Source organism: Stegodyphus dumicola, chromosome 1 (genome assembly GCF_044657685.1).
Source record: "Stegodyphus dumicola isolate Sdum_Otavi_A_Nest chromosome 1, ASM4465768v1".
NCBI lineage: Eukaryota > Metazoa > Arthropoda > Arachnida > Araneae > Eresidae > Stegodyphus > Stegodyphus dumicola.
The window spans coordinates 283572336-283599352 of NC_140768.1; the positions used below are offsets into that span (position 1 = coordinate 283572336).

Consider the following 27017-nt stretch of genomic DNA (forward strand, 5'->3'; position numbering starts at 1 on the left):
TGATTCAGTAATTTAAATTTTAATGCAGAAAAAGGCATTTTAATGCATTAAAATAAATCTTCATTTCTAACATTTGTATACTTTCATTTTTTAAATCATTTCACTGGCATAACAGTAAGAAAAAATTCTACGCAGATATAATATGCATTTTATTGCAGTTACTATACAAATTAGCATTGCAAAAAATGTTCAATCACAGAAGCGTTTTTTTAATCACATATAATTAAGGTAAATATCATATATAAATTTATAAACTGATAATTTCATAAAAAGAAAGTTAATTGAAAGAAGAAAGTCAGTTCATAATACAAAACAGTAATGTTGCTTAAATTGGGAATGTTACTGATATTTATCCTGTTGTAAAGAAGTTGATTCCGTATAAAAGAGAAGGGGAAAATATCAAACTCTAAACTGAGTGAGATATAATTTACATAGGAAGGATGACAAGTGTTGCTTGATTGTCCTTGATTTATGAGTAAATATCTATTATGAGATTACTGTTTTATACTGAGAAGTATCGAATCCTTAGACCTGAAATTAAATAGATAAAAATGTATTAGAACATCTTAATTTATTTATATTAAAGAAACTGAATAGTAAAAAATGAATATAGAAAAATTATGTTTAGATATATAGTAAAAATTCATATATAACAACATAAGTTCAAAACCTCTTAAAATTTCATTAAAATATAAAATTCCTAGTTTATGAATATTATTAATAAAACTTTTACTAAAATTGCATGATTTATAGTAGCTTTATTTGTATTTTGAATAATAATGGTCTTTTACCTCATTTGAAACTTTGAAAAATTTGAGGAAGTATGACGGTTTCATAATTAAATGTAGGGGTTTAATATAATAAATATGTAAGATTCCAACCTGTGTGCCTTTAGGTTAAAGTGAGGAACCTTAAGAACTGATAAGCGAATAATCGCTTGAGTTCGTGAGACAGAGAACAAAACGTCAGAAGGGTTAAATTGTAGAGATATTAGGATTTTTTTGGAAGCAGGCAAGATGAAAAATTAGCAGTCGCCTTCGCCTGGAATCGAACCACTGACCTCTGAAATACCGGCCCAGCGTGCAGAACCACTACACCACGAAGGCACGCTAGGAAAGTGGTAGAAATACCTTATAAAATTACCCTTTATTATTCCAAATAAAGTTTAACAGATGACTCCATTCATGGAGTTACAATAAAACCTCCACTCGGGCTTGAACTTAGGAAACTAGAAACTAAACTAATCTTAACTAAAAGCCGCATCTATCAAGATTCTAAGAGTTGGCCTCTTAATGCTAAATAACGGCGAAGCTATCAAGGGCCTAAAGTACGGCCGAGCGTAATAATAGCTTAAGAGAGAATGAGTAGCCTAAAAAGGTGAACGCGCGCTAGTCAGAATCTATGCCTCTCTAACGAAATCGGTAGAACTTCACAATAATAGCATGAGGATTCTTGAAGACACTGATTTAGACGAGCACTGAGTAAAAACTATCAGAATAGTAATAAAAATTGTCATCAACCACAAACTAGGAGTTCCTAAAGGAAGTAATGGTTATAATCTGGCATAAGAAATGATAAAAATGTTCGACGATATGTTACAATATTTACTATCATTCACTAGAATTTTCTTTTACGTTTTCGAATGCATTATTTCAGAGCTCTTTTCATATGTTATTAACTGAAAATTTTACTGAATATGAAATCTAACAATTATGAACCTTTAAAAAAATAGCTCTTCATAGAAATAAAATCTGCAACCATTGATTTACCATATGCAAGCGAAGTATTTATTGATGTCTTACAACGACTATGAGTTTCTAGTATATTTTATAAGGTTGCTGAAGGAAAGCTGAATGAATATAAAATACAAGAAAACTCGAATGTCATTATTTTCAGCAAAAACCTTAACTAGAAGAAATAATATATCATGCAAATGATATACTTATTTTAAACCCATTTCTTACCTTTTTTTTTTACTTGGAAAACCTCCCAGATCCTTTTGTTGAATGAGAATTTAATTGCCTTTCACCATCACTAAAATGAAAACAAAATGGTAAATAATAATTACAATAAAAATTAAATAAATATTAGAAACTAGGTAAGGAGAGAAAAGCAAGAAAGCAAAGCATAAAATCTTTTTCAAATATAGGTAACTCTGTTTTTTTTTTTTTTTTTTTTATCGGTGCCCTTATGATAGTATTCGCTTATGACTGTTTGACAGAAATTTGAAAATATTTATTTAAGTCTCTCTATTTGGAAGACGAAAAACTGAAGACAGATTAGATTGAAAGAAGATCTTGACAACTTATGTGAGCAAAGTGAAAAGATATGTACAATCTACTGAGGGCATTATTTACTTAATTTTCTCGTAATCTCACGAATATAAAAGCTAGTGTGTATAAGCTAGTTGAGAAAATTAGTGTGCATAAACGCGGCCAATGTCGCTATAAATCCCTTCCTAGATTTCACTGTGAAATATAACCACTTGTAAATATTAGTTAGTTTCATCAAATGCACCTTAGTATTTTCTGTCTCCGAGGAACATCTCAATTTTCATGGAAACTGCTGTAAAAAAGTACTCATTTTTTAATCGAAGTGAAAAAAGGTATTTGGGGAAAAACATTTAACATTCAATAGCAATTAAGCTTTTACATGAAATATTTGGTTATTTTTCATTTTCCGATAAAACGTTTTAGAGTCATTAAGTTTTTTGAAGCAGGAGACTTGAAAAATATACAGTATCCTCGTTGGAACTCGAACACGCATGCAGAAAGAAGGGAAAAAAAGATCTTCAGTGCTTCAGATTAGCAACAGCAATGGCTAGACAAATATAGCATTCGAAAAACAGAGACTCAAATTTCAACAGAAGAGAATGACGGAAGTGAGTAGCAAAGGGTCTAAACCAAGGGTTCTCAACCGGTGGTACGCGTACCACTGGTGGTATGTATGAGAAAAAAAGGTGGTACGCAAAGAAGCAAGATATTTTTAACTATTAAATTCAAAAATAAAAACCCCAACATCCTCCTCATTAAGGTTTTTCTCTAACACTCGTAAATTTATGTGATGGTACTTTCAATTTTTGTTTAGATGGTCAATTAATTTTTGTTTAGATGGCTGTCAAACGGTTGAGAACCGCTAGTCTAAACTGAAGTCTTCGAAGTCATTGCAGAGTATATAGCTTGGAATATACAATCTTGCCTGAAAGTGGTATGGGAAATAGCGTTCAGGGAGATGAGTTTGATTAACTGGATTATTTAATTTAAGCATAGATTATGAGGAATATGTATATAAGCTCTATTCCACTTTTGATCTTGAGCATCCCAGAGAACTGAATTAGAGGATCTTGTGTCTCTCCTTTCCTAACACAATACTAATCTCTCCAGATCAGCGATTCTCAACCGATGGTACTTGTACCACTGGTGGTGCACAAGAGAAAAATAGGCGGTACGCAAAGAAACAAAGCATTTTTAACTGTTAAATTCAAAAATGAAATACCAGGATGTTGTCCTTTTTCTAACATTCATCAATTTATGCGATCTGAGCTTTGTTCAAAGTCAATAGCCGCTCATAGACTTTAGCAAAATAATCTGTGTTTACTTTCACAAATATTCTCTTAGCCATAGACATAACAAAATTTGTCACCAATGATATTTTTGTTCCTATAAAACGATAATAATATCTCATTAATTCTTTTATAGTTGTTCGATTAATTAGCATGTCTACACTTTATGCCGCCACCATTTCATAGCTCATACTGCTCTATTTTTAGTTAGAATGCATGTTTTACGTCGCTTTGCTGTCTCTAACAGAAGCTATATTTGTCTTCTTGTTGCTTTGTATTTCTTACGTTTCAATACGATTTGAGAATATCATCATTTGAAGAACTCGTAATATATTGTGCATTTAAATATTTGTGAAAAAATAATAAACATACCAGTTTTTCAAAATGGAAAGCTTTGACTAAGCAGAAATGTGATGACTCACAGGTGATGGATCCAGAACAATCTACTAACGTAAGAATATTGAAAAAAAAAAAGAAAAAATACTTATAGAAAAATGCAATGAAAGTTATTTATCAATTGGGTTTACTTGGAATGGAGATGAAATGGACCTTCTGCCTCAATGTGTTGTTTGCGGGAACTGTTATCCAATCAAATTATGAAACCATAGTTCCATAAAAGACATCTTGAATCTAAGTATGACAATTTTAAAGATAAATCTGAAGAATATTTGAAGAGAAAATTATCGGAGTACAAAAATAGTAAACATACAATGAAAGGTTTTGTTATTTCAAGTGAAAAAGCTTTGGAAGCTAGTTGCCTGGTAAGCCTAAGAGTTGCCAAGACTGAGCAGGCTCCCACTATTATAGAAAACCTTATATTATATTATATAAGGATATCGTTTTAATAGTATTCACCAAGAAAGTGGCTAACGAACTTAATAATATTTCGTTAACAAATGGTGCAATAAATCGACTAATTTATGAAATGGCAAATTCCATAAAAGAGACACTTATTCAAAAAATAAAACTGAGTGAGTATTTCGCATTGCAGTTGGATGAAAGTACTAGTAACTTTGTTCAATTATTAGTTTACATACGTTTCGAAGCAGATTAACGAATTAACGAAGAGTATTTATTTTGTGAATCGCTTCATGATAGAGCAACTGCAAATGAAATTTGCAAAGTAGTCGACAATTTTATGTCTGAGAAAGATATTTCTTGGAATAAGTGCATTGCTGTATGCAGTGACGAAGTTCGGGATTTAACAGGAAAACATTCCAGTATTAGTTCTCAAATAAAGAAAGTCGCACCTGAAAACTAAATTGACTAAAAACAATCTCCGAAAAACTGAAAATCGTTTCAAATCAAGCTGTGAAAGTTGTCAGTTTTATTAAAAGCCGAGCTTTAAATTCAAGTATATTTACGATTTTATGCCAAGAGATGAGCAGTAAATATGAAATTCTTTTGTTATATTCCGAAGTAAGGTGGTTATCCAAAGTTTTAAATCGCTGAATGTCAACCAGAAATTCAAATTCTCCTCTGTGATTCAAAATCTGAATTGCAAAAATGTTTAGTGAATTATTGTTGGCGTGATTAGCATATTTAGCTGATATTTTTAGAAAGTTAAACGAATTAAATTTAGGATTACAAGGACAAAGGGTTAATTTATTTACCATTAGAGATAAAATAAATGAGACGATAAGAGAACTAGAGCTAATAATTAAGGAATTCGATTATAATATTTTAAGATTTTTACCCCTTTTAGGAAGGTTTCTAACCGAAAATAATTTGAAAAGAAAAGGAGAAAAATCGTTGTTTTTCATTGATAAATAATTTCAGCATGTATTTTACAGAGGATTATGTTAAAGAAGGTTGGATAAGAAATCCAAAATGTACCTCAAATGTTATCTCGTGAAGACAACGAACAGCTGATAGAAATTTTCGGCGATCGAACTCTAATTGAAGATTTCAAAAATAACACATATGTTAACTTTTGGTTGAACCGAAAGGCATTTCAAATAAAGCTTTTACAATTTTAATGCCCTTTTTACACAACCTATTTGTGTGAACGAGGATTTTCTTCCCCATTTTATTTGAAAAATAAATACAGAACAAAATTAAAAGGTGATCCTAATTTACGGCTAAAATTAAGTGAAATAACACCAGACAAAGAAATTGATCTCTCTTAAACAGGCCCAAATTCTGCACATAGGGAATTGAAACCAGTATTATTTTCCATAGGGAATTAAAACCAGTATTATTTTCCATAGGGAATTAAAACCAGTAAAACTTTTCCATAGCGAATTAAAACCAGTAAAATTTTCCTGTAAACCTGTAAAACGAGTTACAATCCCGAGATTGGAGCTTTGTGCGCCAGTCCTACTTGCAAAGTTAATTGTTAGAGTATTATCTGCATTAGAGATTCCTGTGAACAAAGTGTATCCTGTGGAGTGACTCCATGATCGTGCTTTCGTGGATACAAAAGGAGCCTTACCAATTGAAGACGTTTGTTGCAAATCGAGTGGCAACAATTCAAGACTTGACTAATGATCATCAGTGGCGTCATGCGTCATCAAAGGAGAATCCGAGTGATCTTATATCCCGAGGTGTGGACCCCACTAAACTTCTACAAAATGATATGTGGTGGAAAGGCTGTCTGTTCCTGAGAAACGGCGAGTATCCAAATAGAAAGATTCCGGTGGAAGTCATTGTGAAGGACTTTCCAAACGAACTTAAAATCCTTAGTGACTCTAATATTTTTCTTAATGTGAAAGCTAACCCTTTCATTGAGGATTTCTTAAATTTAAGCAATAATTACTCTAAAATTATTTGTGTTTTAAGTTTTATTTTTAGGTTTGTAAACAACTGCAAGGGGAAGAACAAAGTTTCAGGTCCTCTTCAGAGCTGTGAATTAAAATTAGCTGAACATAAACTGATTAAGCTAATTCAAGATAGTGAATTTAAAAAAGAAATCTCAAGCCTTGAAAAGGAGGGTAAGGTACCTCCAGATAGCAAGGTAAGAAGTACTTTTCCCCATTTTTAGATCAATATGGAATTTTACGAGTTGGAAGCAGATTAACTAATTGTAGGTTGAATTTTGATAGAAAATTTCCTATAATCTTACCAAAGAATCATAAGTTGACTAATGTAATTATTGTGATGTTTCATACATGAAAGAAAAAATACAGAAATACATGCATATTCGTTCACAAGGCTTACTGTCTATTGTTAGACAAAAGTTTTGCCCTTGAACGGGCAGAACATTTGCAGAAAACTAGTACATGAGTGTGTCGTATGCTTTAAAGGTTTACTGGTTTTAAACCAGTTCCCTGTCAACAACTTACGGGTCAACTCCGTCAAGAAAAGTCAGCCCGAATTTTCCATTTAATTGTGTTTTATTTAATTTAATTCCATTTAATTTTATAAAATACCCACGTCAGAGAAAAGGTCGTTTTAACAAGATGTATGTGTGCATTTTCGTTTGTTTTGTTACCAAAGCTTGCCATCTTGAGTTGGTAACAGACCTGTCTAGTCAAGCATTTATTGAAACCTTAAAGCGTTTTTTTCAATAGGAGAGGCAAGTGTGCATACATATTTTCAGATAACGCAACCAATTTTGTTGGTAGTAACGTAGAATTAAAGAAATTGAATTGGCTAGTCAGCGAACCAGATAACGAATTAGGTAATTATTTATCGAGTGAGAGTATTGATTGGTCTTTCATTCCTCCTAGAGCTCCCAATCATGCAGGTCTTTGGGAGGCAGGTGTCAAATCTGTTAAGTTTCATTTGAAACGCGTAGTAGGCAATTTGAGACTAACCTACGAGGAGTTTCTTACAACAACTTTTGATTGCTCAAATTGAAGGCATTTTGATTTCTAGGCCCTTGCATCCTTTATCATCCGAACCAGAGGATTTTGATATCTTGACACCAAGTCACTTCCTGATAGGCAGACCTATCACAGCTATTGCAGAACCTAATTTTAAACGTTAATGGTAATAGATTAAAGAGCTGGCAAAAATTGACTAAAATAGTGCAAACAATATGGAAGTAATGGAAAAATAATTATTTGAGTGCAATGCGAGGAAGAACTAAATGGTTCTCTGAAAAAGATGATGTCAAGGTTGGAACTATGGTAATTTTAAAGACTGATAATGTTCTTGTATGTAATTGGCTTCTTGGAAGAATCATAGAGATATTCTTAGGTAAAGACAATAAGGTTAGAGTAGTTTCAGTGAAAACGAAAAGCGGTATTTTTAAGAGATCAATTAATAAAGTTTGTGTTTTACCTCTGCCAAAATATGTTTGTAATCAATTAATGTATTTTCTTAGTATAGCAGTTTGATGTTATTATTTGATATTTACAATTATCTACATGTATTTTGTATTGTGACACTATGTAAGATTCCATTGTAAGATTTAGTTTTGAATGATTACATCATGTCAAGGCGGGCGGTATGTTGCGCCTGCGCGCGCATCTTAATTGCTAGCGTCTACGCATGCGCTTTAGCTCTTAGAAATTGTGACATGAGATTGTGAGCTAAGAGCGTGTGAGAGAAGTCGTGGCTTCGAGTGGCCATGAACGATGTAAATTAATGAGAATAAAAGTGTTATATAACTGTGGAACATTCCATTGTTCCACAGTTTATTATAGTGTAGTGCCAGTGCAAAAGATGTGCTATTTTTGCCTTTTCCGTTATATGCTACTTCTACTATTACAACTACCTTGTTGTAATGTCACTCATTGAACATAGTAATATCAAAAATCTGATGTGGGCACCACACGACTTCCTTGTACGGCCTATTAAATTATGCACACTTTTGGTTACATTTCATTTAAACTTATTTCCCCAAAATTCATTAGAGATGTATTTTTCATTCAATCAATTCAGTTTTCACTTCGCGGCAAAGATAAAATATATAAAACCTCAAAACATCTTCCTTCAAAATTGTAAAATACAGAAAAATCTAAAACACCAACTAGAGTTCAAAATCGTTAAAAAACTTTTTTACAATTAAAATTAAAGTTAATTAAAATTAGGCAGAAAGACAGAATTTTATGCACTTTTGGCTCCACTCGACAACGTTCTGAGGCTACTCGTTTTTTAGTTATGCAAGATACATACATACGTACGGCACGTATGTATATACGTACAGATGTCACGAAAAATCTCTTCTGAATCCATTTAAAATCCATTTCACAATCCGTTTTGGAAAGTTCTTTATTCTGTTCGTACGTACAGATGTAACTCAAAAACATCTTTCAAATAGAATCGACAGAGGTCAAATGGATATTTTCGTTGAAATAACGGTGCCCGAAATTTTTCCCGATTTCAGTACTTCCTTTAATACAAAGAAGTAAAAACGTATTTGAATTCTATGGTGTCTTTTGTAAATCTACGCATTTGTTTTCAATTCATTCCGGGATTGGTTTTCCACGTATAAAACGCATATTATTTGACGTATATGGAAAGTAAAATTAAAGATCAGAGTGAAATAAATAATATCTTACTGCAGAGTTTTGAATATTTAGGTATCACATCATATTTTTGGCTGCATTCAGCACCACAGCAGGAACCTTCGGGGCAAGCAGAGCAAGTTTTGCCTACTTTATACATTTCTCCATCAAACCAGTTCCCTCTGTAAGAAATCACAGAAAGAACGAAAGAATTAAGAGTAGATAGAATTTTTTTCACTTCGTTTTCATTTTCTATCATATGTGCTAGTCTACTCTAATAAAGAAATCAAATAACATACTAATTGAGCTTTAGAGACATTACTGCATTCAAATACAAAATTCACTTTTAGTTTACTGTTTATTGCTTTACTTTGAATTTATTGTTTTAGGTAAAAGTCAATTCATAATAAGAAAATATTTTAAAGCAAGTAATTATAAAAACTGGTTCATTAAACTTTACACAACTGAATACTGATTTTACTATTTATCAATATATAATGTTGAAATGTTTTCAGATAACATTTTATCACAAATAATTTTATACTAAGATCTTTAAATGGGAATTAAAGAGTACTCACTAAAACAAGTTTTCCATTAGTTTAGGAATTTTTCTGAATACTGACAACTAAATATACATTCCATGTAACGAGATACGTCCCTCAAGAGAAAAAGAGGAAGAATGACCTTATTAATTTACATTAACTAATATCTAAGTCCCGTGATCTCTGAGGTTATCTACATTGTTTGTTAACATTAGCTGTACATAAGTCACGTGATCTTTGAATTATCGGGATGTATCTCAACGGGTTACCCTCAACAAAATCTTGGGGGGGGGGCAGTGTTTCCAGTGGTAGAGTGGATAAGACATGAGATGCTGAATTTCAATGTTCGACACAGATTCAAACCCAGCTAACAGGCCAATTTACATTTTCGGAGTTTGAGCTAATTCTGTTACAATGTACGAAGCCTACGTTGCCTTTTTTAGCAGATAACCCTTGCGTGATTTGGAGTAATCAGTTAAACACCATAAAAAATACAACCAAATACCCAAAATACCAGATAGATTTTCTTCACTTAAAAGGTTGCCGTTTAACCGAATTTTGATATATTAGATAGCTCCAATTCTCGCTGTTTGTTGATCACATGTTTATTTTAATATAATGGTATAAGATAATTTACTGAACGCAATGTCGCTCGGCAGCTACAACCTTTTTCATTTTTCGGGTAATAAACCGATTCCGTGATAAAAAAATTCAAGCTTTGTTTATTTATTTTATTTTATTTTTTTATTTTTATTTTGAAGTGATGCACTCATTGAGCCAGTTTTCCAGATCGTTAAAATATGTGAAGCATCGGCAAAAAGGTTATTCTGCATGTAGATGCTTCAACTGTTAGCAAGCGTTTAAAAGCAATGGGGAAGATTCAGAAATTGAAAACAAGTGAGTATAAGCAACAACAACCATACCCAGTTGTTGCTGTTGTTGCTTATGCTCACTTGTATGACGTAGTCAGCCGAAGCCCACGAAATTCCTCTTGGCAAAGAGAGCTAGATTCGTCAGCCTTTGGCCACAGCCTTGAGCACCATTCAGGTGACAGTGTGATTTAGCATAGTTCCGCCTCCAATTTTGATGGAGAGCGCCAGGGGGGACGGGTACGAGGGTTTACCACCTTCTCCCTTTCCAATAAACCACACGAGAGGCTCACCGCATGTTTGGACTGTCGTCATACCGCACCGACACTATACATTTGTAAGCATCCATGCCTTCTCCGGCATTCGAACTCGTGCCCTTCGGCTCGGCAGTCAGCAACGCTAACCACTATACCGGTTGGGCGGCCCACCATATCGACTTAATCCCACCAAATGAACAGCATAATCTTTTTGCCATTAATCTGGCTTGACGTTGATGTTGACGGTTCGCCACTATGTGCCCATGACTTCCGGTTTTGTATTTGAAATAATAATTCACAAATGGTTAAGCGTTTCGCAACGTCTTTTTTTTGTCCATTGAGGTGACACCTTGTTTCTCAATTTCTGAATTATCCCTATTTCATTTAAGTGCTTACTAACAGTTGATGTATCCATATTTAGGTTTCAGACAACTATACAAGGATCTGAGATGAATTCCCTAATGTCTCTAACTATCCATCATCAAACATTTTCGACTAACCAGGTTGCATTTTGTCACTCACCTCGAAATCTTGTCTTAAAATCGTCGAACCCAATCTCTTCAGTTTGTTCGCGACAGAGTATGTTCTCCATACGCTTCCACCAGCAAACGATAATGTTATTCAGCAGATTTCTTGAGATGAAAGGTGTAGAGCAACGCATTCCGCAAATGCTGTTTTGTAGATACGAAACCCGATATATTCAAGGTACTAAATAGGTATGGTGTCTTTTCACTCTACTCGAAAGTCACACACATATCTGAAAACCTAATGATTCTACCATTAAATGTGTCCCGTGTGGCTGTCCGCTATGCTTCACTAGTAGAACTATTGCCCTCACTGAAACAACAACGAGAATTAATTCAAGCTCCCAGTACATCATTATTACAGTGATTCGTTATTTTTAAACAAGTGTGTCAATATTTTTATCAAAATTGTGAAACATTGCTATCTAAGTAAATACTTATTACTTAAAAGAATTTTTAAAACTAACTACTGAAAATATTTACATCAGTTTTTTTTTATACTTATATCAATTAATTTGTAAGGATTATGTTAATTTTATTAACAGTTAAATTTTGAGTTCCTTTCCTGTCGATTCTTAACTTCAACTTACTACTTCCGGCCAGAACGCAGTTTTAGAATCACGTCTGAATACATAATGAGGAAGAGAGGTACCTGTTACACATAAGAAAACCACAAAAACACCCATGTAGACTGCGCATTTGTTGGCATTTGAACCCTGAACCGAACTACCAATGTTCAGCGACTTCTTTACCGCTTGGCCACTAGTGGGCCGTTAGTTCGATCTGAGTTCAAATTAGTTTCGAGGTTAGCTTCCTAGATTTTCCTACATGTAACGTACACAAAGGCCTGTTTCTCTTAGAAATTTCTCCACGAATATATGCCTCTCTTTATGCAGATAGTCGTAAGCATAGTCAAATAATAAACTCCTAAGTTCACTTTTTTTATTCTAAGCTTAAACTAATGAAATTTAACTTCGTGGAATAAAGAAAATTTCCTTACGCAGGTCCGTAGTTGCAGACGTAGAAACTATTGTACCACTCTGTATCCTTATAAAGCACATAACCGCATCCTACTTTCCAGGAGGAAGCCCAAACAACCTAAGCAAAATAATAATTTATTTAAGTTTTGCGTGATTCATTTATCAGATCTTACAATCTATATTCTATCTTAAAAATCTAGTTCATTTCCTGTTTATTTTAAGAAAAGTTTTTTAATTTTGGTTTTAAACCAAATTAATAAAATTATAGGAATATAAAGAAAATTAATCAAATTATAGGAAATGAAAAATTCAAACACTCAAACTAAACAAATGCAGGGTACAATAATGTTTAATCTTGCAGTATTTTGTTTCTTTAACATAGATTAAAACAGAGCAATAAGTACTTTTATTTCAATTCAAACTGATGAAGAATTTGAGTTCTTATTTACTTACTAATAAAATCAAACCTATAATAAACAAAACAGAACCAGCGTAAAAGAAGTAGACATCTTCAAAAATTACAGAAGCAAGAATTTTCAAAGCACGTCTTAAATACTCGCACGGTTAGAAGAGTATGTTCTAAAGTTTAAAAAACTAAGTTACAAATGTTCTTCGTCTCACTGTTTTATAAAATGACAAATATCAATGCGCTAAGCTATTATTCACAAACATATCTCAGTATGTCCATGTCAACAATTACAATAGCTGATGTGATTGTTTGTTTAAGATAGTCTGAACTCCTAGGAAGAGGAGAAAGGAAACTCAGTCCTTGATGTATCCTCCTCCTACAAGAAATAGTCACAGGATGTTAAATCTGGATTTCTTGATGACCAATAGTTTACTTCAGAATCATATTTTATTGTGTTATATGGCCAGCCTAATGCCAAGGAAGATTTTTAACTATACCATATTATAAAATTAAGGCGTACGAGAATAACAAACTTTTTTTTGCAAATTCAAGCGTACAAAACGTTTTTTCTATCCAATTTGCGGTCATATGGCTCATTATAATTCACGTGATTCGGACTTTAAGCAATAAACGAAACGAAAGTCTTCCTTTTAAAATGAAACCAAGTTCTTCCTGGTAAAAACAAATACTTTTCGACTTATAAGCATTTATTCTAACTATTACTTCGAAACTAATCCTTACATTCAATAAATAATACACAAATAATGAAGGTAAATTAAAGAAAACAAAAGACAAATATTACTGCATTTATCTTTGTGTTCGGAAAAATGTTAGCCTTGCTTTCGAAAGGTAAACTAACTATGATGCAAAGAACCAAACTTTTATTTTAGACTAAAGTTTTTGTAGCAATAGCAACCGAAGAATTTCAAGAAAAAAAAAAAAAAAAAAAAACATGCAGTTATAAGATATTTTTTCCTTCCTTTCAGTATACTTTGAGGCATACTCGAGGAATGGTAGCACATACGGTGCATATTCGAGAGGTCCAGGTTTGAGTCTAGAGAGGACATTGCTCCTTTTTCACGTCTCCAGCATAAACATAAATGGCGCTACCCAGTTTTTCCAGATTTAGGAAAACAAATACACGAATTAATATAATAGGGGAAAGATATTCCTTCTCCTCCCCCAAAAAACTCACCTTTACAGACTTGCCAAAGCATAGTAAGTGTCTCAGCTGCAGTTTTCCAGAACAAAAAACAAAATTTCATGCACATTCTGTATTCTTTGCACGAATAACGACTACGAATAACGACTACGAATAACTCAACTCTTCGAGCTGAAACACAAAAATGTGATGAATAACCTCTGTACTCAGACTGATGCCACGTAGGACTCAGACTGTATAGAACTCAGACTGATGCCACGTAGGAGTTAGACGTCGAAAATTCAAAGAAAACGAGGCCTAGCATTAGAATTCATAATTAGGAAACTGTCGCTTCTGGTATTATTATTCCGATTATTTTGAGTGCCTGTACATACTAAAGTATTAGTTTTTACATAAGAGAAACTAAATCAACTTTCATTACTCATTCATCAATTATTAGCATCTGTAGAGAATATGGCCATGAAGATAATCAGTTTAATTGTGTCTTCTTACAAGCCGTTTAAAAACTATTGAGTAGTTAATAGCTCTTAAATGAAATTGCGCTTTGTCAACACTCTCCTAAAACAGTCACTGTTCAAGAACTGTTGGTACTGAAGAGGTTTCTGGCACATGTTTCTTCTCAATTTGCAACAGCGTTTTATTTTCAGGATTTGTCAGAACTGAGTAAATGTTTATGATATAAATATTTGTTTTCGTAGAATTATGCAGCATATAATCTACAAATAGTAGTCCTTTTTATCCCACAAAATAATGTCCCAAATCTTTTAGACAGATTAAAAATATGTCGCTTGCTTATGGTACCTTTCGGTTAAAGTTTAATGGTATTATTTGAAAACAAAATCATATTGCAACTTAAAAAAAATATTTGTTGTGTTTACCTGGGTGAAATGGCCATATGACCCAAAAACGAAAGGTTTGATATAGCTTTTGTCGAATGTAGAAACTTCATCATAAAAGGCTTTCATTACCATGTCCCAGTCTTGCTTCTTAGGAGGCGAATAATTCATGGCTAAGTAGAAATTTTGTCCAACTCTAAACCTGTCTGTATAGAAATAGAAATATTTATGCATTTCACAATAATTAGTAACGGTTATAGCAGCCACTTAACACCATCACTTTAAGCAGTTGAAAGGTCGAAATAGTTATAACGATTTCAGAAATGAGTCAAAACTTAGCAGGATCATGAAGAGTAATGTGATAATAGATAATGGAGATAGGATAATGAAGATAATAGAGTTTTGGATTCCTGACTAAATGAATCTCATTGCCAGTACAAAGACTGATATAAAAATAACATGACTGAAAATATTGTTTTCAAAGTCTGTGAATATGCAAGGTTTGTTTTAGCTAATAAACTAATTTTATATTTATTTTCTATTGTATTTCCTGTTTCTTCAATTAGCCATCACAAGAGTACATATTAGGTTGAGTTTAAATAGCGAGAGAAATTTTAAGTTTGTCGAAAGAGCTATGGTAAGTGATGGATTATGGAAATGACTAGAGTTCGCAACAGTTGAAGCCGAGTTAGTGAATTTCAGAAAGTTACTTTTGTGTTGAGTGTATTTAAATATCTTAAAAATTTAAACTATGCCAATAGTGATGGTTATTGAATTGATAATTTTAGTTGTAATACAAGAAGTAGCATTTTTTCCACTAAATTTTTAGGCTAAAGTTTACCTTCCGTTTCTATTCTGACTTCTGTTGCAGAAAATTTTATGAATTAAAAGCGAAGATAAAAATCCGTCCTAGAAATAGAAGGTTAAATAGGTGTAGTTGAGTAGGTTTAACTTTAAAATCATACAATAAACTATCTATATGCTATTAACTTATTTGTTTCCCAGTCCAGGAAAATCTAAACTCAGAATTTTAAATGAAAGCTTATTTTGTGTGTTAATTTACTGTTCACTCACTTGGATTGAACTAAGAGATGAGAAAAGTACTTAATTTGTGCCTTTGATCAATCTGTTGCATCCACGAAATAGGAATGAATACGCCATCAGAATTATTCTAGTCGTATCACCGCCTTCGACAAATATGAAACGCTGTAAAATTAAGTGATCCATATCCGAACTTTTCATTTTTGTGCTAATTTTAAAGTGATATGATTCTAACATTTGACTTACCAACTTGACGACATTCACTACAATCATGTCCGGGCTGGCATTGCTCAGCGTGTTTTTGTGCAACAGCCGCGAGTTCATCATCCCAAACCTAGAAAATTTCTGTATTTCAAGTTTCATGTAACATCGGATAGAGTTCGTAATAACTTAAAATTAATTCGATCACAAAAAATTCAAATTAACTCAAAAAATACTTTTTGGAAATTTTATTTAGTTTTAATATGCATTAATCACATTTCTCAGTATCCGTACCAGGTTGAAATTTTCTGAAAATTCTTGGGAATCACTCCGTGCTATAGCGAAATCCGATTGAATTTCGTCCCCTATTTCACCATTAAGATATCTTTTGGTAGATAATATTATCCTCATTTCTGGCTACAGCGACGCAGCACTTTTGGAACGATTGAACGTCATTTCTGACCTATATTTACAGATGAAAAGTTTAAAAGGTAATTTATTTTTGCATTTCCGCAGTTTGTTGGCGCAACACTTTTCGAACGACTGGACAACATTTCTGACCATTTTTCAAATGGCTGAACATTTGGTACTCATCTGCAGCCTTGCTGATGGATCTCCTTAAATTAGACGACCGGTTATCAGAATTTCCTCACTTTGTAAATTATAAGCTACTGTTGGAAGTGAAGAATCTTAAGAACTGATAAGCGAATAATTGCTTGAGTTCGCGTGACAACAAGACAGAAGACAAACAGCAAGACAGAAGTGTAACTAACCCTTTATTATTCCAACTAAGGTTTAACAAAACTCCGTCTTGGAGTGTACGATAAAGCCGACACTTGGGCTTTGAACTTAAGAGACTAAGAATAATACTAAACTAAAGAAGTATAGCCGAAGCTATCAAAATTCTAACAGAGTCAGTCCCTTAACGTTAATAGACTGCGAAGCTATCAAGGGCCTAAAGTACGAAGAAGACATTTCTCAGTAAAGGGCCTAAGACCAGACCGAAGAACTTCGTGGTTAAATACCGCTCTTCCTCATTATGTATTCAGAAGTGATTCTAAAACTACGTTCTGGCCGGAAGTAGTAAGTTGAAGAATCGACAGGAAAGGAACTTTAACTCAAAATTTAATTGTTAATAAAATTAAAATAATTCTTACAATATAGTTGTATTACTAGGGCAATTTAAATTCTTCTTATATATGAGCTTTCAATTTAGGCTGAATATTTTGTGGCAAAACCTTAAATATCCGTTTATATAAATTTGGGCTAATATTCGTAATTATATGGTATACCATTTTTATTACACTCAAATTAAATTTGCAGATACATATGTATTAACGCAAGCCCCTTAGCGCAATTTGGCGATATTTTACACTTGAGAAGGTAAAAGTTACTTATAGGGTGCAAGATGGTGGTTTTCGAACCTTTTGGTTTTTAGGAAGATTCATAAACTATCAATATTTATCGAAAGTCTGTAAACATTATCAAGGTATAAAAAGAAAACATACTTTAGTAATTAAAAGTAAAAATTTGAATTATTAATTAAGGATTACTTGATGCATTAAAAATAAAACACTTGCATTCTTCTTCAAATCTCTCTGAAATTTTTTTTGCGCTATTCTTCTCTCAAAACACACAGAACAAAAATATCACAGAATTGCGGAGACTCGGTTTCGTGCAACCCTTGGCAACAAGGGCTATTGAGGAAACGCATTTCCTGGCTGTTCCCTTTAGAAAATTTTAAGCAAAAGTCCTTATTCTCGCAGAACTTTTACCACAGTTTCTTTCATTACTGGCAAATTCCACAAGCTCATATTTTAAAAGTAAGTTTAAGGAAAAAAATATCACGATTTGTTTAGTAAAAACCGCTGGAAGTTAGTATACAACAAAATAGAACGCATACGCAAATAGCAGAGTTGCTTGAATGAAGAATCGTCATGAGTACGGTTGCCGGAAGAATGGTCTTGAGCATGGGTGTTAAAGTTTGGCACATTTTGAAAATTTGGTGACTTCTACCAAGGTGGTTGGGTACATAAGTAACAATTTCCAAATATTGTTAAAATCATGGATTGATAACAACAGTAAACTTCATATCCATTTTTTAGAATTTATACAGATAAAAGTTTGTCGTTTAAAAGATAATCTCAATGAAATTAAAATGCTTTTAAGGGGATTTTTCTGTTGCTCAAATAGGTCTTTAAATTAGTTTACATTTCTAATATTAGTTTTCTTACCATTTCTAACATGTTTGCAGCTTGCGGCAGTCCACCTGCTTGAGTCTCTTTGCCTGCAGCTACTTTGACTCTGTATTTGTTGTGCAGTCTCAAAATGCGTTGCCTATCTCTAGCACCAACGCCTCTTTCTAGGATGTTGCAACTAGGATTTGGTGATTTGCAAAAACTGTGATTTGGAGTGAATTTCTCATAAGGACACCTTCCACATTCAATGAATCCAAAAACCAGCAGAAAAGCTGACAAAATGGCTATAAAATTGGTAGCCATTTTGATTTCAAACTCTGTAAAGATAAAAATGGGGAATTTCATTTTAGCATTCAATTTAAACTTTATCATTTCATATATTATATTGTGGTACAAAATCGATCACTCACATCTTAAAACGTACATAAACAAAAGTGACCAGCGACTATGATTAATTATAGCAGCTACTTATTTGTGCAGTTTGAAAAAAAATCTTCTGAATATTTAATCATGAAAAACGAGAGCAATTGTTAAAGTTTAAAAAGCAACTGAACCTCAAAGAAAGTTTGTGTAGTCACAGTTTCAAAATGAATTCTTTTTTTATATATAATTCAAAACAATTCTTAACAGCTATATAAATATTAATCAAACCCAAATTAAAATTAATATCACGAAATTGAAATTTATCCAACTCTCAAGAGTGTGTAAATGAGGGTTTCTTAAACTGCGGGACCTGCAGCAGGTTCGCCACCTAAAACTGCAATAGTATATTTCAGTACAAGTGCAAAAACTGACAGCTTAGCTCACGCGTGTGTCGAATTTGAGCAATACTTATGGGGTTTCACAAAATTTTTGTAAATATTATGGGGTCCTAGGGGTCCTAGGGGTGACTGAAAAAGATTAAGAAACCCTGGTGGAAATCATAAAGTATCAATATCGACTCAATCGCAAAATAAAATATATTCAATGCCTTTCTTGCCTCACGTCTGTTAGAAATCAGATAAAAATGTATGGTCTACGTTCGTCAGTTTCCTTGTAATTTGTTACAGATGTCTTCATAACTTAATGCAATATCTGATATTATTTACGATATCATTGAGCAGTATTACACAACAAATGATATTCATGAGTTTCGGTGAAATGATATTACTATTTCTTCATCATTATCAAGATTATTATGAATAAAAGTATTCTTTGATTCAAGAATTGCATGATTAGAAAACTTTTGCTGTTAGATTTTCTTCATAGATGATTGCTAAAATATTAAAGTAAACATTTTTCTCACAATGATATAAAGCATTTTTCAATTAAAAAGAACCACAGTAATTTCGTTGTCATACCATTTTTTTCTCTTAGTTATAAAATTTCTCAGATATACATTTTCTTGATATTATAATCTATATTCAGTTCTTAAAGACAGTAAGACTCTGTTTAGATCAAAAACCCAAGATTCAAGTTTATTGTTGTGATTTTAGTTTATAAGCGTTTATGGGCATTTTTTTGCTATGGTTTACAGTTTACTATTTTTTTTATATACACACCTGAGGTAAAGATGGTATTATATGCAGTACTGTGTATGCTTGTGGAACACTCTGATGTTTAGGATGGAATGCAAGAAAAAACGTGAATTGATGCATATAATCTATGTAATAGCATTTACGGAATTATTGCAATTATTTCTAATGGAAAAGAGGTTTTATATTATGGCCAAAAGAAGTTTTCTTTACATAAAAAATCGATGGAAAAAATATTCAATATTAAACTGTAATTTCAAATTTTAAATTTGAGATATGTTATTATGTCGCGATGTTAATGTTAATGGGAGGCTTTGAAATCATTGAGTTAGTTAATCAAAAATTCATTAACGTTTTACAAAATATGAAACAGATAATAAAACAAATTCCAGATTTGGTCTTCCAGATACTCATATTTGAATGGAGGATTACGTTATTCAAAATTTGATGTTTCTAGGTACCTACATGCGTTTTTTCACAATGCGAGTGTTTCTCGCATTGTGAAAAAATTGCAAATTATTCATTATGTAATTTCTTTAAATATAATACTGGGCTCTAATGTTTGGTAGCAACAATTTGAAAAGTCAAATTCCATTTGATAATTTTCTGCAAAATTTTATTGCGGAGCTGAAATGGGTGTAGCACTTCCTTCAAGACTAGTATTTAAGTTATTCTGCTCCAAGACTAGTATTTAAGTTAAAAGTTTTCCTGAAACTTTAAAAGAACGTAAACTAAACAGAGTAAACTAATTAAGTTACAGATGAATAAAAATGCTTCCAACACCTAACATTTTAATTTGTTTAAGAGTAAAGAACAGTATTTGTTTTGAAACTAAAATCAGCAAACTGGTCACAGACTATCAGACCATTGTTTTACAGACCGTGCAGTATGAAAGATAAGTCAAAATGTCAACGAAGTGACATAATTGAGAACTTCAACTACTGTTATGAGTTTATTACACATATACATAAACTGGTAGTAGCAGTTGCGGTTTTGCTAAGCTTCAGCTTACAAGGTTTTAATTAAAAGACTACCTTAATACCTGTTGCTCCCCTTCTTCTGGACCCACTAGCGGCCCAGCGGTAAAAATGCTGATCATTGGTAGTTCCGACTGGATTCGAATCTAGACGAACGGGCTGGCAGCATGGGAAATTTCGTGGTTTTCCCCATGTGCAACGTTTATACGAGCCAGTTTTCCTTACAAACTCCTCCACGAAGGCAACCCCCTTAGGCAAATAGCCTTAGTGTGCTTTGCCATAATAAACTAAGCCGAACTATAACAGCCTTTTTTCCATTAGTCAATAAGAAAAATTAATCAGGAAAAATTAATTAAATTAATTTTCATGAATGCCTCCAATCCGGAGCATTGAAAGTTAAACCATTCATGAATAACCATGAGTATAATTTTTAAAACGCCAATGATTTAAATTATACCTATCTTTCTTTTCTTTTCGTCATCGAATAGAACAACTGGTCCACTGGGTTAGGTGTTCTTAAGCCTTTTAGATACCGTCGACGGAATTAAAAAAGAAATTATAGCTTACGACTATGTCTTTCGGGAATTGACTACATAAGGTGAGGACTATGAGGACACTGAAAGAAGGACCAGAGCATAGAAAGAAAGTACATGATGGAGACTAAGGGGAAATATATAGTGGGGACTGTTGAAATTAACGGAAAATGCTGTTGATCATTTGTCTTGAGTAATGCAAAGTTGCTGTTTCTTGCAAGGAGGTACTGGCAGTACGCATTACGACTATGTGACAATGTACACTTAGTTGTAATGCGTACTGCTAGTTATACAATTAAATTAAAAAAAAATGATGATGCCGATGCTACATTACCAAGAACTTTGCCAACTGGTAATATGCTACGCACTTTTGCTAATTCAACACAATTTTTTTTTCACTATTAGAATGTATGTTAGGCATACAAATATAATCAGGACAGGATATAGAAGCAGATATAGATAGACATAAAGATGAAATATGTACAAATGCTTACACGTTACAAATCACGAATCAAAACAAATTGCAAGTTAGGTTAACTAAACTGTGCACGTATACATGTTGCGTTTACATTATGCAAACACTAATAGCAACTTAAACTGGTAATAATGCAGACTCATACGTCCATATTATGCACTAATAGTAATTAGAAAAAAAATTATACCTCTCGACTTACAAGATTAATTACAAGATAAATGGGTTTCTTTTATTACCATTAGATAACTGAAACTTTCCTTTCTGATAAATCGTTGGTGTTTTCTAACGCAATATATATCAAATATTTCTATATAAGATTACTCACTTGGCTCGCGAAATTGAAAAGCCGCAAATGGAGGAAAAACGACGATGAAAGAACTTGTTCGCGAATTGTGTTTGCATGTACTTGAAGATGTATTTTATATTAAATTTCTGCGCTATCAAAAGTATGTTGATGCTATGATGTTGCAATAAATGATTTGCACATAATGAGAGGAGAGGCAAGACGTGTCTTTGTTTTCGCAAAATTTCGCATTCCTAAACGCCAACAGCTGTGTCCTTTTGAATTCAGCCACATTTCTTGATGATATAATTTCGGATTCCGATCTTCTGCACAGTTTGGTTGAAGATATAATATGTTTTGTCCCATTGTTGATAAAAACCGCCGAACGAGAAGATGTCAAAATTTGAAGATTCAGCTTCTGGAGAGGAGGAGGACCTATGAAATTGATGAGAAGCGATTGAAGAGTAATTGTATGTCAAAGCATAACTTGACGACTTATTCTTTTTTAACTTCGCTTTGCCATTTTTATTCACGATATGCATATTCTTTAACCTTTAACTGCTGTGACAATTTTTTTCGGCGTAATTACTGTGAGCGGTCTCACATACCGCTTTAAAGAAACGCATAAAAATACTTTTATGCCTTTTTAAGGAATGTTATAGATACTTTATGCATGTTTATAGAATTCTAATTCGTTTAAATCAATATATTTTAAACATAAATTATTTGATTTTACGCAGTTAAATTAATATAAAAATATGACTATTTTCTTCGTTTTAAGGAACAAAGTTTTTAAAGAACGAAGATTTTATTAAAAATGCAGAAAAATATGCAACTTTATTAAGTATTACTGTCAATTAAACCATAAATCTACAACAGTGAATTTAATCATTAATAAATAATAGATTAGTATATCTTTGCTTACAAGTTTGAATCACAAAATGATATACAGTCAAAACACATTTTTTGAGAGCACGGAAGACACACTGGCTCCTTGCATTCCAAGCATTTTTATGCTGTTTTTCTCTCCTTACAAGGTAGGAACAGACTAAATGTTTTTCTTTCTTCTGATTTGATAAATCCATTTTCTTAATTTCCTTCTGTCCAAGGATTCTTCTAATTGTTATCTTCAGTTCCCTTGACAAAAAACTTATCCCAACTTTCAGATGCTGTTTAGTAAATTGATTAGCTAATAAAAGGATAAAAAAAATGTTCTCTTCAGTTTTGTAGCATCAGGATATGACTGGAACAATATGTATGAACATAAATTCCAAGTATCTTCGGGTTCTACTCTAGAGCCTATTATTATGGATTATGGATGTTAGTTTCTTTAATATTTATGTAATAAACAGTAACAAAAATCTATGGTTTACAATCGTATTTCTTGTGTTCTAAAGCGAAAAAACAGGATATGTTCAACTAAAGGAATATATAACGCATGTTTATACTTAAAATGTAATGTGTCATATTTTTAGAATGTTTTAGAATGTTTAGAATCTTATCCGGGCATATACACTATTGGCCATTAAAATTTCAACTGCAGGAAGGAATGATCTGACAAAGTCAAAATCGCATGAAAGGAAGAAGAGGCTGGGATATGCAAATGATTAGTATTGTAGCGCATTTAGGCGACGTAGGAGGAAGAAATGACATTTAAGGCACTGCATAAAAGAAAAGTTGTCTAGTGGATTTCTTATTCGAAAAAGCACTTTGTAAGGTTGGAGTTTGCTCAGAATATCGTGTGCTGCCTCGAATAATAATTATCGTCCCTTGATATAGCCGGTCACACTGGTCCACAGCCAACCACTGTCTTGCGAATATGCAATCAATCGATTGCTGAGGGTGCTTGCATTCCATATTGGCATAGAAGCCCTGCACCTGTTATGATGGTTTGGGCAGCCATTAAACGCACATCACTAGTTCGGATCGACGGCAATTTAAACGCAGATGGGTAAGTTTCTGACATCTTACGTCCAGTGGTTGTGTCCTATCTAAGACCCCCAAACGCCATGTTCCAATAAAATAATGCAAGACCACATGTTGCACGTCGTGTTCTGACCTTCCTTGATACACAGGGTATTCGAATGTTGACCTGATCCGTCCTCATTGAAATCATCTGGTCATGGGTAGCTGAGAGACAGGCCTGCCATCCCTCTCCAGCTAATACGGTCAATGAAGTGTGGCATAGACTGGAAGGAGCATGGAATGAGTTGCCCCTTTCTGTCATCCAAGTCCAGTTTGACTCCATGCCTAATGGGGTAAGAGCCGTTTTAGCTGCCAGGGGTGGCAGCTGTTTCTACTAATTTCGCTGTAAACATCCAAAATGTTTACAAATTTAATCATTCTGTCTTCATGCCATTCTGTTTACGTGAAATAAATATCTTTTTTGTATTTGCTTTCCTTCATGGTGTTGCAATTTTAATGGCCAGCCGTGTATTTGACTAGAGATGTTGCTTTCAAAAAATTACCGAGAGACAGAAAGATGTTCTATCGAAAATTGGTTCAAAATGGTTGGAAAAGATATTGCTTGCATCAAATATTAGGAACATTAGGTAGAAGTACCTTTACCTTAAATATCTTAGGATCAGAACCAGATTCGAACCAAATTGCAGCTTCAAAAATTCCGAAGACAGGTACAAGTAGAAGCTAGCGGGACACCAAAAATTCGGGGGGGGGGGACTGTCGAAAAGTTTCACACTCTCTTCACCTACCATTAACCTCTGGGAAGGATTTTTATCTCGTCGTGTATTTTGAGTGCCCCTTTGACTATGCGCTTATAGACTGTGCTAATAAACATCCTTTTCCAAGATTCGAACCCGCATCCATCGGTATGGTAGTCAGCGTCTCAAATCACTACACCGGCTCAGTGACTGACTGGCAGGAGGAAAAGGAAAAGCCAAGCAGTCAGCGATGAAGGACGTAAAGGGTCCAACGATAGCATTAGTCCTAACACACAGACTAAGCAGCCCAGTTAACAGCAGAAATTTTCCACGAAAGAAACCAGTCTAGAGTAGGTTAACTACTTCAAGCTATTTTGCATATGAAGCGACCGAGATAACCACCCAGTACAACTACAGTAGCTAACTTTGCTACAATCCAAATGTAAGTCTACTTTTTTTATTTGCTGTTTAAATGAAATGTTATTCATTTTCTGTACTTTTCTACAACTTGCTAATCACTGAGTTTTACATCAAATGGGGATTTAAGTTTTAAATAGTAGCTAAGATATTCTTCAATATGAGAATTCTGAAATGCAAAGTTTATTTTGTGCGTTATCACAATGGTTAAATACATAAAACTTTGTTTTTTAGGAGTATCCAGACTATCTTGAAGTAATGAGGACTGTAAATCCAATGGCAGCTAGTACGAGCAGTGTGCTTTGCATATATGAAATTGTATATTATTGGAAGGTGCGTAGGCGCTCTAGAAAGCGCTCTTCTTTGATATTAAGGCATACTGAATAAAAAAATCTGCCTAGATTTTGGATTAGGCTGTCTTTGCAGTCTAGAGTGTCTACTTAACTTACGCAGTTAGAAGTTGAGATAAAAATTGAATACATAACTGTTACACACATTAAGCTGGAGAAATGAAAGAAATGAATGTATCAAAATAATTTCTACGTAAATGCAAATGTGAAAGTAAATATAGAAGTTCGTGAAAATGTTAACGCATCTTATTAAACGCACTTTACTAGCATGCCTTCGAGGAAAGTTGAGCATCTTACTAGTATTTCTTCCAAGAAACTTGCAAGGAAGTCTCGAACTAAGGGATTTTCTCTCCCCTTTCCTAATGCCTTCAAGGTGTAACTGGAAGCGCACTCGAGGTCGGAGTCGGGAGGTCCGGTTTCGAAGTCCGGGGAGGGCATTGCAGGTTTCTTCAGTTCCCTGACTTCGAAAAATTCTAAAACTTTTATTCTAAAAGTGGCGCCGAAAGTAAAAAGTAATGGACGATTCTTCATCACCAAGACTTGGCAATTGTGTCCCCTAATTCCCAGTCACCCTTTGAAAGCGGAAATATACTCTTGTAAGGTGTTTTCTCCCTTCTTTCTGCATGCATCTGTGTGTAAATGGAAGCACAATGGATGTGTGTAACTGGAAGTGGCGACTGAACGTCAGTGAGCTTAGTGGACACCTAAAGTGGGCATATGGAAACACATTCGAATCGGGAGGTCTGGAATTCGGATTCTGAAGACGTTATTGCGGATTTCTTCAGTTTCCTGACATCGAAAAATCATAATTACTTTACAAACTGCAACAAATTTTTAGTGGGAAAATTTAAATATTTAGAAGCTATCGAAAAAACTTTCTACACGAAATTCTACACGAAAACAAAACTCCAAACGAGGCGCCTGGAAAAGTTACGAATTGTTTCTAATGTTTCTAAAGTTAAATCGCTGGTAACAAGAGAAAATCTGCCTGACGAGAAATCAATTGCAAAGTCTTTATAAATACATCAGTAGCAACAATAAACTAAGATTTGTACTTAAAAAAGCTAAAAAAACAAGATGGTCACCGACTTTTGTCGAGGCTATGAGAACTATATTAGCAGGATATAAATGGAAATACATTGTGACCCTTGATGAAGTATGGGTTTATTTAAATGACTATTCCAAAAAAGGCTGTTTATTATCTAAAACGAAGAGAAAAAATTGTACAAACCTAGCTCCGTCAATGCAAAGAATGTTTCGGTGAGGAGTTTATGATTGTCGCAGAATTCTCTTACAATGGAGAACAAAAATGTTAAAATCAAATCAACGTACTATCAAGGGAAAGTTTTGCGTACAAAGTTTACTGAAGAAATTCCATTTCTTTATCCCAATGACTCTCAAAGCATAAAACTTCATCAAGACAAAGCAGAAAGTCATATTTCGAAAAGTACCACTGCATTCCTTGAAAAAATGAAGAGTGATACAGGTATTGCATTTTAGGGGTTATTTTAATTTCCTAATAGTTATTTTTGATTTTAAACAGCTTTCTTTATTCTCTTGTTTCCACACCTAGAATTTCCAATGAGAAGGAGTTTTCAGGACTGCGCTTTATGTAAATGAGGTACAGCCAGCATTTAAGGGAAAGTCTCTGCCACTTCCGTAGAAGTGTTTATAAGTTTTCAGTAGAGCGTGTTCTGCCTTCTGGCTACGTCGGGGCTTAAGACCCCCCCCCAGTTGTGGTCTTTGGTGGTCTAACATTCTAAGCATGAACCCGCCGCAGTTGATGGACTCTGAAAAGTAGTGGAAGAGGAATGGAAAATCAGTGTTCCTG

The 27017-nt window shown here is 33.6% G+C and overlaps 1 protein-coding gene across 4 annotated transcripts; it reads right to left on the minus strand.

Moving 5' to 3' along the window:
* Positions 1 to 132: 132 nt before the first annotated feature.
* LOC118198001 (CRISP/Allergen/PR-1-like) lies at positions 133 to 21955 on the minus strand. Of its 4 annotated transcripts, none has more exons than XM_085807958.1 (8): positions 21802 to 21955; positions 18014 to 18294; positions 15825 to 15912; positions 14580 to 14743; positions 12151 to 12248; positions 9013 to 9140; positions 1966 to 2034; positions 133 to 533 (listed from the first exon to the last, which is right to left on the minus strand). In XM_085807958.1, exons 2-7 carry the CDS (start codon positions 18278 to 18280, stop codon positions 2015 to 2017), a joined length of 765 nt encoding a protein of 254 aa, XP_085664084.1. In that variant the 5' UTR covers positions 18281 to 18294; positions 21802 to 21955; the 3' UTR covers positions 133 to 533; positions 1966 to 2014. The 4 variants fall into 4 exon arrangements, with proteins under 4 accessions (XP_085664084.1, XP_085664079.1, XP_085664080.1 ...); XM_085807953.1 differs by having other exon boundaries at positions 133 to 531; positions 1965 to 2034; positions 21676 to 21816; XM_085807954.1 differs by lacking the exon at positions 21802 to 21955 and adding an exon at positions 21713 to 21734 and having other exon boundaries at positions 133 to 531; positions 1965 to 2034.
* Between the last annotated feature and the right edge of the window lie 5062 nt (positions 21956 to 27017).

Bases quoted from the DNA above. Each gene is read 5' to 3' on its own strand.
- LOC118198001 (XM_085807958.1), bottom strand. From the start codon at position 18,280: ATGGCTACCAATTTTATAGCCATTTTGTCAGCTTTTCTGCTGGTTTTT. The intron at 14,744-15,824 runs GTAAGTCAAATG...ATTTCTATACAG, and splicing joins TAGTGAATGTCGTCAAGTTG to ACAGGTTTAGAGTTGGACAA. The intron at 12,249-14,579 runs GTAAACACAACA...TATTTTGCTTAG, and splicing joins CATATGGCCATTTCACCCAG to GTTGTTTGGGCTTCCTCCTG.